Raw genomic sequence first — 12836 nt, 5'->3', positions numbered from 1 at the left:
CCTCCTAATGATAAAGGTTTTCTTTTTCAAAATAAAAACTTACAATGCACTGTTCCAAATTATTACGCACAGTAAGTTTCAAAACACTTTATAGGTTGTAATGAACTGAAAATTGTCATCTGTTGTGTTTGCAGCATATTTACTGAAAAGCTCTTTCAATCAAACTTTTTAAACATTTTAACTTTTTAAACATTTTAACAGGTTACGTCACATTTTATCATAGGACCCCTTATTTGATAGCAGCTTCACAAGTCTTGCATCCATAGAACTTGTGATTTTTTGGACAGTTTCTGCTTGAATTTGTTTGCAAAATGTCAGAATTGCCTCCCAGAGCTGCTGTTTGGATGTAAACTGCCTCCCACCCTCATAGATCTGGACCATCCAGGGTTGCACGGCACTCATCAGTGAACAGGACTGTTTGAAAATTAGTCTTCATGAACTTTTCTGCCCAATGTAGACGTTTCTGCTGGTGAGCATCGGTTAGTGGTGGCCGAATGGAAGGTTTATGCACAGTTGCAAGACTCTGGAGGACTCTACACCTTGATGTCTGTGGGACTCCAGAGCCACCAGCAGCTTCAAATATCTGTTTTCTGCTATGTAATGGTGTTTTAGCAGCTGCTCTCTTGATTTGATGCATGGTTCTGGCAGAAATCTTCCTCAATGTGCCTTTATCTGCACAAAACCCGTCTGTGCTATGAATCAGCCACGAATCTCTTTATAGTGCGATGATCACGCTTAAGTTTTCGAGAAATATCTAATGTTTTCATATCTCGTCCAAGTCAGCAGAGAGATCCACTTTCTTCCCCATATTGCTTGAAAATGGTGCTCTGCTTAATAATGTGGAACACCCTCCTTTAGTCGTTTTTCCTTTAATTGGGCTCACCTGACAATCTAATTATCACAGGTGTCCGAGATTGTTTTCAGTGATCAAAAGAGCCCTGAGACACAATGCCATCCATGAGTTAAATTGAAAAACAAAATATTTAATCTTTGCGACACTGAAATAGAATTTGTATAATAATTTGGAACAGGATTGGAGGGTTTCCCATTTGTTTGCCTGTAGGTGGCGATGCCACCACAGGCCAATGTTGGAACTAAGGCAAGCCATGGTGTATTGGGTGTCTTTCCCCGGGAACAGCCTAGTGGGCATGCTGGGGAAGGATACTTAAGGGGCAGACGCCATTTTACGGGCCCTTTCGCCTCGTGGCCCTCTTGGCGCAAGGTATGTGTTGTGTGATTTTTAGCCTCGGGACCATGCTGGCCCGAGGCTGCATTTCTGCCTGGTAAGCCCAGTTATCCTGACTGGGGCCTACGCTTTGGAGGTGATCCTGTGCTGTCTGTCCTGCAGAAGGAAGCCACTCAATGGAGGAAACCAGGGGAGGTCCTGTCCCGGAAAGGACAGAGCAGAAGGCTGGTAAAATTTGGGAGAGGCCTGGCAACTTATTGAAGGATGCACCGTAGCCTACAATACCTTACAGTGTGGCGGGTTGGCTTAAAGGCTCTGGAACTGTAAGGCTGGATGTCCGGGTACCAAATCATGTGGCAGAGGATTCCGGAATCTCTCATCTAAAATTGCAACCAGTCTGTGGCAGAGACTGAGATTATTCTTGTCCGTGCATCATCCCGGTTGCTGGGCCAGGTGAGAGGGGCCTATCCGGGTGAGCAATACCCACTCGAGAGAAAGGGGTGAGAGTAACATTGAAGTTTAGAAACTCCCCAGTGATCTGCCTTGTGCCCCTGAACCTTCCCCTGATCCTTCATCCCTCTACTTCTGCAAGTTGTTTGAAAATAAAAGCTGAAAGAAAAAGGATCTATAACTTGTGGACATTGAACTTTTTACAGACTCTCAACCCCTTAGACAATGAGGAACGAGGTAACGTGCAAGGCCCAATTATAAACCAGCAGCTCCTACGGGGGTAGTGCTACATGCAAATGACTTGCTTACTTTCAAATACTGATAAAATAATCGAATTTTATTTCATTATTTAGTTTCTTCATCTGCAATGTAGTGTCTTTAATATATACTGGGGCAGATCCACAGAGATCTGCACCCACGCAGCGTATCAGAGATACGCTACGCCACCGTACCTTACCTGGCTTTATTTCGAATCCTTAAAGATTTTGCGCCGTAAGTTACGGCAGCGTAGTCTATCTCTGGCGGCGGAATTCAAATCAGGGATTAGGGGGCGTGTTTCATTTAAATGAAGCGCGTCCCCGCGCCAAATGAACTGTGCATGCGCTGTCCCTAAATTTCCCGCCGTGCATTGCGCTAAATGAGGTCGCAAGGACGTAATTTTTTTTAACTTAGACGTGAATTACATCCATCCTGATTCACGGACGACTTACGCAAAAAAAAAAAAATCCAAATAAACGCGGGAACGACGGCCATACTTAACATGGCAGGTCTAACTATACGCGACGAAATACCAGCTTTAACTATACGCCGGAAAAAGCAGACTAGAGACACCGTAAAAAAATGCGCCGGCCGCTCGTACGTTCGTAGATCGTCGGAAATAGCTAATTTGCATACCCAACGCAGAAAACTACGTTTGAGGATTCAAACCAAAGATACGACGCGGGTAATTTGAAAGTACGCCGGCGTATCAGTAGATACGCCGGCGTACTCGCTCTGTGGATCTGCCCCAAAGTACTTACCACTTCAAAGTGAATAAACCAATGTCTACAATACATACAAGACTTTTTTTTAACACATATGGTAGCATTCACATATATTTTTACAATAATTTACTTGTAATATTAACATTATTAACCACTTAAGCCCCGGACCTTTAGGCAGCTAAATGCCCAGGCCAGGTTTTGCGATTCGGCACTGCGTCACTTTAACAAACAATTTCGCGGTCGTGCGACGTGGCTCCCAAACAAAATTGTCGTCCTTTTTTCCCCACAAATAGAGCTTTCTTTTGGTGGTATTTGATCACCTCTGCGGTTTTTATTATTTGCGCTATAAACAAAAATAGAGCGACAATTTTGAAAAAAATGCAATATTTTCTACTTTTTGCTATAATAAATATCCCCCAAAAACATATATAAAAAAAAAATTTCCCTCAGTTTAGGCCGATACGTATTCTTCTACCTATTTTTGGTAAAAAAAAATCACAATAAGCGTTTATCGATTGGTTTGCGCAAAATTTATAGCGTTTACAAAATAGGGGAGTTTTATTGCATTTTTTTTTTTTTTTACTACTAATGGCGGCGATCAGCAATTTTTTTCATGACTGCGACATTATGGCGGACACTTCGGACAATTTTGACCCATTTTTGGGACCATTGTCATTTTCACAGCAAAAAATGCATTTAAATTGCATTGTTTATTGTGAAAATGACAGTTGCAGTTTGGGAGTTAACCACAGGGGGCGCTGAAGGAGTTAGGGTTCACCTAGTGTGTGTTTACAACTGTAGGGGAGTGTGGCTGTAGGTCTGACGTCATCGATCGAGTCTCCCTATAAAAGCAGCCGCCACAGTGAAGCACGGGGAAGCCGTGTTTACACACGGCTCTCCCCATTCTTCAGCTCCGGGGAGCGATCGCGAGGGGGCGGCTAGAAACGAATAGCCGCGCCCTCGACCTGGATCGCTCCCCGCGGGTATCCGACCGCCGCATGTAGCGGGGGGGGGGGGGTCCCGATCAGACCCCCGACCCGCGGAAAGGCAGGGACGTACATGTACGCCCATATGCCTGTACGTGCCATTCTGTGGACGTATATATACATGCGATGGTCGTTAAGCGGTTAATGAACATATCAACAACATTTAACTAAATAATGAGATATATATATATACATACACAGTATATATGGCTTTTTTTCAGCAGGAACGCAGGGGAACGCAGTTCTGGCACCTCCAGTAATGACTGTATGTAATAGTAAGGAGTGCTGGGGTGTGCTGGGGGATCTATTTTCACTGGTGGGGATCTTTTTTTATGTGGAAGTCTCTTGTTGCTGGGTAGATCTATTGTTGCTAGTGGGGGGGCCTTATGTTTCTAGGAGGAAGCAATTGTTGCTGGGAGGGGTCTACTGTTGAGGGAGAGGTCTATTGTTGCTGCCTCCTGGAGGGTCTATTGATGCAGTCTGCTGGGACATCTGTTGTTGCTGCCGGAGGTCTATTGTAGCTGGGGTGGTATTTTGTTGAGTGGGGGCTCTATTTTTGCTGGGGTGAGGTCTATAATTGCTGGGGGGGGGGGTCTACTGTTGCTGGGGTAGGGTCTACTGTTGCTCACTGCAGGGGATCTATTTTACTGTCTTTCTTATTATTAACAAATTCCATGCAAATCACTTAGTAGCAAAAATTATACTTGGTTCTGTATTCTCTAAAATGGGTAGTACTGGGAGGTCAGTAGGAGGTGGAACCAAGGAACGGTGCTCAGGGGCGGGTAGGGAGCAGAAACGAAGGGTGAAGATCGGAGTTCCTGCACCTATTCTCTGAGGAAAAAAACCCCTGTGTATGTGTATCTATCTATCTATCTATCTATCTATCTATCTATCTATATACACACACACACGCGCATCATATTTTACATATTACATTTGACATATATATATATATATATCATAGTTATGTGATATACTGTTTATATTTATTCATTTTCTTTGGGAGTCATAATATGATACAACGGGGCAGATTCTTGTAGATCACCGCATCTCTGCAGCAGCGTAACGTATCTCATTTACGTTACGCCCAGGGCTGTGGAGTCGGAGTCGAGGAGTCGGAGTCGGGGGAAATTTTGGGTACCTGGAGTCGGAGTCGGCAAACAATGCACCGATTCCGACTCCTACTAAATTTAGATTGGAATAAAAAAAAAAAAAAGCAAGTTTAAATGTCCCAATTCACAAAAAGTTATAATTAATGACTTCTCTACTGTAAGAATAAAGACCAATGCATGCAGTGCCTCACGTAACCGCAAAACAAACACGTTAAGTGACCGTGAAGAAGCATGCTTTTCATGTGCTTCACTATATGGCACGCAGCACACAATTAGGAGCTGCGATACTTATACTTTCCATAGTGTTGTGTTCTGCTTTTACAGGGAACGCAGCGTCCATGTGTAACCTAGCCTCTCACTGATAAGGGATTAAATAAATATGTTTTTTGCAGGACTAGAGAGTGAGACACTTGTATAAGTGAAGGGAATGGAGGGCCAATAGTTCAAGACTGAAGCTGTAAACCATTGGAAAAACTGCTGTCATTTAGCTAAGGCTATAAAAACTTGTAAACTCCGATTGTTAGCTTAAACTTTAAACATGATTATGGGATTCTCCTAGGAAAATCATGTTTTAGAATAAAAAACGTTGTTTTCATTGTGTTTGTCTTTTGCTTAAACTGTGCAATACAGTAGACTGTTGGCTTCCCAGTCAGTAGTCCTGTGGTAGGTTGTGTTTCTTTCCCTCAAGGAATGTATAAAATACATTCGCATATTAATACAGAGGAGTCGGAGTCGGGGAGTCGGAGTCGGAGTCGGAAGTACATAAAACTGAGTCGGAGTCGGAACATTTATCTACCGACTCCACAGCCCTGGTTACGCCACCGCAAGTTTTACGGGCAAGTGCTTGATTCACAAAGCACTTGCCTGTAAAGTTGCGGCGGCGTAGAGTAAATCCCCCGGCGCAAGCCCGCCTAATTCAAATGATCTGGGTAGGGGCGTGGATCATTTAAATTAGGCACGTTCCCGCGCCGAACGTACTGCGCATGCGCCGTCCCTAAAATTTCCCAACGTGCATTGGTTTCGACGTGAACGTCATTGGTTTCGACGTGAACGTAAATGGCGTCCAGCCCCATTCACGGACGACTTACGCAAACTACGTAAATTTTTAAATTTCGACGCGGGAACGACGGCCATACTTAACATTGGTTGCCCCTCATATAGCAGGGGCAACTTTACGCGTCGCAAATCTAACGTAAACGTTGTATCTTCACTGCGTCGACCGCGCGTACGTTCGGGAATTTGTGTATTTTGCAAATTTGCATACTCGATCGGGAAAACGACGGAGACGACACCTAGCGGCGAAAAAAAAAATTGCATTTAAGATCTGACAGCGTAAGAGCCTTACGCCTGTCGGATCTAATAGTTATCTATGCGTAACTGATTCTAAGAATTAGTCGCATAGATACGACGGCCCAGATTAGGACTTACGACGGCGCACATTGCGTTGCATCGTCGTAAGCCCTTTGAGAATCTGGGCCAACATGTTTTTCTTTTGGTGATTCTCATTTCTGACCCCAGTATATCCCTTTGGCCGTTCTGCTTGTCCTGGAATTGGAGACAATTTTCCCTTGGGTTGTTAATACATTGTTATCAGTGTTCCTTTTGCTTTCCTGCTGCATGCTTGATTTAAAGTCCCAACCTTTCTCTTTTTGCTATATTAATAGGAATGGAGACATTTGACTTACAGGTTTTATGCCTCATTTAAAGCTTTCTAGTACTGGTGCCACTAAGGTTAACCTTTACACTCTTTGGACACTGTATGCAGACATCTATATTCTAGTCACATCTTTATTAACAGCAATACTATTAGATACAACACTGTTAAAGCCATATGGAAAAAGTTGCAAGTGAAGTACAGGTACCTCACAGATCAGTCAACTTTATATATTCCACCATTCAGGATTACTTTATTCACAATATTGCAAGACTAGCTGAAGATGGCCAGAATCCAAGGAGTGACATTTCAGTCTTTATAGCCTCTCTTTTTTTGCTTAAGTGACTAAAGTTATTTAGCACAAAAAGGTCTGCTTTCATTCTCGGGAACTCTATTTAAAGGAGCCAGCTAATTTAGATACATTATTTTGTATGGTGTTCTGTTGTGTTATATTGATGTTGATGACCTGTGGGTTGAGGAAACAGAGGTGTGCGAGTCTGACATAAGAAAGAAAAGTGTCAGTTCCCTACACTTCTGCTGACCTGTTCACATAGGTTTCTGTGATCGTATAAAGATCTGAGCAACTTTGAATCATACTGAGTATTTGGTACCTTTACATTACTAGAAGGTTTAAGTTGCCAGATAGCTCTTTTTCCATAGTGATATCTTGTTCAGATAAAAGTACCTTTATGAGTTAGGGCCCTTTCACACGGGGCGGATCAGTAATGATCCGCCTCCGTGTGTCCGTCAGCTCAGCGGGGATCCTCCGTAAAATCCCTGCTGAGCCGTCGGCTGACAGGGCGGTCCCCGCACACTGTGCAGGGACCGCCCTGTCTTTTCTCCGCTCTCCCCTATGGGGGGATTGGATGAACACCCGAGCCGCAGACGGAAGAAAAAATAGGATTTTCTTCCGTCCGCAAAATCGGAGCTTTACGGAGGCGGGTGATTACGGGTGTCAGCGGATGTTTATCCGCTGACACCCGCAATCACATAGGGACCAATGTATGTCCCGTTTTCATCCGCAAACGGATGGATGAAAATGCGGACATACGGTCCGCACATGTGAAAGGGGCCTTAGTGTTTTGCACTTGTCATGTGTCACTTTTACTACAGTAAACAAACTTAACTGTTTCATTGATATTGTGCAAGTCACTTATTATTGGTAACAGTTGGTGAAAAATGACCGAACCCAGGGTGTCAGAGATGATGGAGGATTTGCAGAGTCGGGGCAACCAGTGGGGTACAGATTCTATCAGCAGCCCTCACGAGGGTAGCGCTACATAAAATAAATAAATGTTTGAAATATATCACTCTGTGTGTAAAACATCTATACAAAATATGAGTTTCACGTTTTGAATCACTTAAATAAATTAACTTTTTTATGATATTCTAATTGTATGAGACACACCTGTGTGTTTGTGTGTGTATAAAAAACATTATGCAATCCTTTTAAAGATTATTCTGTAGAGTTATGAACGTAAAATAAACAAATGCAAAATCATATATTCCCTTCAAGAGGTTCTAGGATTGGATAAATAAGTAAAAAAAAAAACAGTTGCCATTATGATCCTCATCAGTCATATGTTGCAGGAGCTAAATTTATGGTGCAGTTACTGGATGTGTCTCAGCCTTAAACAAACTGACCTCTCTTATTGCAGAACAGAACTTGCTTTGTAGGACTCGTTGTAAAGCTTGAAGTTTCTGAGGCGGCACTTCCCCACTTCGTTGCAGTCTTTCCAGCAGCTCAATTGCACGGGATACATCTAGAATTCACAATACTTAGTCAATGCAGGTTATTTTTTTCAGATCAGAGCTCTGAAGGATATGAAAAATGGCAATTTATTTATTTGAATGAAAAAAAAAATTTCTATATTGGATTTGAAAACCCAATTGCATTTTGTAGTTTAGGTTAGCTTAATACATTCCAGGGGTAATAAAACAAAAGGTTTGCAAAACCTTACAGTTTATTTTCTGCCTTAGTAGAAAAGCCTGTGTCATGTTAGCATGGTGTACAGTGGGATGCTTGCTCTATGTGGGAAAGCAGTGATCTTTCTACAGAGGTCCTGTATGCCTTTTGCTTTCTAAGCCACAGGGTGCTCTGCAGAGACACCACTGCTTCAAACCAGAGAGAAAAGCATCCCACTCTGTAAATGATGGCAGGTGACAGACTTTTGTATCCAGGCTATAGCGAACCCCCACCCCCAAACTCTAATAGAATCCAAATGTTGGGAGACGGAAGCAGGCATAGTAAAATTACAATAAATATTCATATGTTTTCCCCTGCACAGTACACAGAATTCAGGCTGAAAGTGGGTCAGTCATATTAGGAATGAGTATTGAAACGGAATGACCCGGGACAAACAGAGACTTTGGAAGGATGAGGGGTACTCCTGTGCCAGCGTCATTAATAACTCTTATGTCTAGGGTCACCTTATGTCCGATAGGCCCATAGGATGACTGAGAAATGATATCCTAAATTACAGGACAGGGGACATTACTGATAGCTCAGGAGATTGCAAAGTGTTGGTTTATTCTATGACTCATCTCTCTGTGTAGACTGTTGACATGCTAATTGAGTCTGGTCCAGGATCTCTCATGATGTATGCTAAATACTGTTGTGTGTGTGGAATGGAACTTGTCAAGCTGTATGCGGAGACAGACCGTCTGTCTAAAGATGTGAATTGAGAAGAAATCATTGTGTGATGGTGTTTTGTTTGAATTCTGTTAATGAAGGAATGTGACTTCTCAGGTGCAGGTGAATGACTTATTGTCGGAGACGTAACGTCTAGGGGATAATTAACTCCTCTATGTAATTATCTAAAAGAATGTGATTGAAGCTCATCGTGTTATGTATGGGTGGGGTGTGGTTTTGTTTTCCTGTGATTACTGTAACCTGTTGTACTGTATATAAGACTGAAAGTAACCATTAAAAGTGTTCAATTGATATGGATCGTACCGGGTGGTTTGTCTGTGTGTCGGATAAGCTATCGTGGGGTGATGAAAGGTCGTAAACGGTGGTGACCGTTACAGTGGTGGCACAGCAGTGGGATGTTTCCATTGTCAGAAGGACAGCTACAAGGACACAGGACAATGAAGACGCTGTATGAACAGCTGAAGCTCTCTTCCCTCAAGTAAAATTGTAAATAAACAGTGAATAAAGTGACAGTGCTTTTGCGCTAATATAGACCCTCAATAAATAAACCCTAAACAAAATATATCAATAAGTTGCTGCAAAACCTAGAGTGTTTACAATACACACAAATAAATTGATGCAAAAGGGTAAGGAGTTCTGCGCATCCTAACACGCAGACATGGTGAAAGTAGTAAATATAAATAAATAAATATAAATACTAATCAGTGATAACACAAAAAAGAGCAAATAACAGCTCAATCAAATCCAGTGAGAAAGTGAGAATATCCAAACATCAAAATACAAATAATATATATATAAAAAATGTGTATATAAAAAATGTATATAGAAATATAATATATAATATATATAGTAATAATATACAGTAGATATATAATTAATATAGTGGAGTCTATAACCGTGAAAAGGTGTCCATTAATAGGATGAGAAATAAATAAATAAATAAGGTGATCCAGTGCTAATAGTAATTCTTCAAATAAACATAAGCTGCCAAAGGAATGTAGCTGATGTGATCACAAAGCAATCCAGTAAAACGTGTTGACAGACGGGTGTAATAATCCCTCCCTGAGCTCCCGGGACTCTTACCTCCGCGCAGATAATCAAGTGCATCCACTATAGGTATCTCAGCCAGACCTCCGTATGTATGTTCCACTGGTCCTCCTTAGATATCCATGACTGGGTCCTCTTATCCGTCCAGACAGTCAGTGTGCCCAAGAGAGGAAGCAGGGGAAACACAAAAACAAAGGAGGGGACTCCAATCGTGAAGTAGTAAGCACAAGCCGATATTTATTGAAAGGGGAAAAAGCTGCGCTTACATGTGATCTAAAAAATATATACAGCAAGGAACTATTTAAAAAACGAGCGGCGTTTCAAGCGCCTGTATACGTCACTCCAGGTGTACGTCCTCCCGTCCAATCCCTACGCTTTACGACACGTGTCACATGTCTTCATCTGGGGACGTCCCCAGATGAAGACACGTGACACGTGTCGTAACGCGTAGGGATTGGACGGGAGGACGTACACCTGGAGTGACGTATACAGGCGCTTGAAACGCCGCTCGTTTTTGAAATAGTTCCTTGCTGTATATATTTTTTAGATCACATGTAAGCGCAGCTTTTTCCCCTTTCAATAAATATCGGCTTGTGCTTACTACTTCACGATTGGAGTCCCCTCCTTTGTTTTTGTGTTTCCCCTGCTTCCTCTCTTGGGCACACTGACTGTCTGGACGGATAAGAGGACCCAGTCATGGATATCTAAGGAGGACCAGTGGAACATACATACGGAGGTCTGGCTGAGATACCTATAGTGGATGCACTTGATTATCTGCGCGGAGGTAAGAGTCCCGGGAGCTCAGGGAGGGATTATTACACCCGTCTGTCAACACGTTTTACTGGATTGCTTTGTGATCACATCAGCTACATTCCTTTGGCAGCTTATGTTTATTTGAAGAATTACTATTAGCACTGGATCACCTTATTTATTTATTTATTTCTCATCCTATTAATGGACACCTTTTCACGGTTATAGACTCCACTATATTAATTATATATCTACTGTATATTATTACTATATATATTATATATTATATTTCTATATACATTTTTTATATACACATTTTTTATATATATATTATTTGTATTTTGATGTTTGGATATTCTCACTTTCTCACTGGATTTGATTGAGCTGTTATTTGCTCTTTTTTGTGTTATCACTGATTAGTATTTATATTTATTTATTTATTTATATTTACTACTTTCACCATGTCTGCGTGTTAGGATGCGCAGAACTCCTTACCCTTTTGCATCTCTTCCCTCAAGGACTTACTAGAGAGCTGGGGCAGATCGGCCAGAAACCGTAAGAAAAGGGACATTATCGCACAACTTGTCGAAATGGATAGAGCTGAGAGGCCCAGCATAACAGACAGGACACCCGAGAAAGAAAGTTTTGATCGGGCTGTTAATTGTGGACTGGCACAGTATGGACCTAATCCTCCACCGGATATCATAGACCTGGTTATAGCGGCTGTGGATGCCACTTGGCTACATCAAAGAGGTGCTGCAGCAGCAGAAGTCACAGCAGCACCAACTGAAGAGAGAGGAGAGGTGCAGATACCAGTCGCCATTAAAGAGGAATTGAGAAGGAGGTTAGAAGAGATGTGGATACAGCACAAAGGACCAGTATCAGAGGAGGCCCTGCTGGGATGGTCGGATGTGATTCGTTGCCAACTCTGGAAGGAAGCGCTAGCTCTTGAGCAGCAACACCTGGGGAAGGTTCTCCCCTCCATCCATGTAAGGTACTGGCCGCAGTATGACGCACGAATGCCGTTGTTGGGGGGGAACAACCGAAGCATGAGTGGACAGCAGAGTTAAGCAGGCTGATCCGGGCAGAGATGCGGTTGGACGAGAGCTACAGAGCCCTCTGGTGGTATGTAGCCCAAGAGTGCCCGTGGTCAGCGGATGACAGCCCCACGGAAGGCTTTGATTATGATGGCCTGGGACTATTGTATTGGAAGATGTCCCGTGATCCTGACTTCGGGGATGACCGGGAGTGGCGCTTGGAGGACATAATGGAGCACAGAGAGGAAAAATTTAATGTCTCGGAAGGGCACTGGTTGCAGGAAGATTTGGAGTTTCTGGCCATCCAGGAATGGGAGCTGGAGATCGCCTACAGACAGCTGCTAGACTCTGCTCAGCAGCAGGGTGGGGCTCCCGTTGTCTGGGACTATGAGGAAATTTCAGATGACAGCTCTGAAATCCTAGCTGAATCACTGGCAGCAGGGCAGGATGCTACTGGCTGCTGCACACAACTGAAGCTTGAGCTGACATCGGGGGATGGGACTGTGGTCTCCCCTCACAGCAACACAGCGGAAGAGCTGGCAACAGAGCAGAGTGTCACAAGCCTCTGCTCTCAACTAGCAGGAGAGGGAGTTCCTGTGGGAGTGGATGGGACTGTGGTCTCCACTCCAAGCAACCCAGTGGAAGAGCTGGCAACAGACCAGAGTGCCACAAGCCTCTGCTCTCAAGTAACGGAAGAGGGAGTTCCTGGGGCAGTGGATAGGACTTCAGTCTTCACTGACACAACCCCAGAAAATGGTGCGTCACCGAGACAGGAGGATGTCGGCTTTGCTTTGCAAGCAGCAGGGGATTTTCTACCACCAGTGGATGGGACTTCAGTCTCCACTGGTATACCCCAGGGATGGGGGCCAGTTGGCCCAGATCCCCAACAACATGATGGACTGAGCCCAGTCACCCTGTCTTCTCTCCAGCAGCTGAAAGGACTCCAGGGAGAAGGGCCAGTCCAGGCCTCTCCTCAGC

General features: G+C 43.4%; 1 protein-coding gene across 1 annotated transcript in view; it reads right to left on the bottom strand.

Annotated features, from left to right (window-relative positions):
• Positions 1-12836, bottom strand: part of LIN7B (lin-7 homolog B, crumbs cell polarity complex component) — a 516755-nt gene that overhangs the window by 420276 nt on the left and 83643 nt on the right. The window contains exon 2 of the mRNA XM_040327611.1: positions 8016-8134. Within this exon, the coding sequence (XP_040183545.1) occupies positions 8016-8134 (119 nt within the window). The remainder of the gene's footprint in view (positions 1-8015; positions 8135-12836) is intronic.

The sequence above is a fragment of the Rana temporaria genome, chromosome 10 (genome assembly GCF_905171775.1).
Source record: "Rana temporaria chromosome 10, aRanTem1.1, whole genome shotgun sequence".
Lineage (NCBI taxonomy): Eukaryota > Metazoa > Chordata > Amphibia > Anura > Ranidae > Rana > Rana temporaria.
Note: the sequence above shows the minus strand (reverse complement) of the source record. Positions and strands in the feature narration are given on the sequence as shown.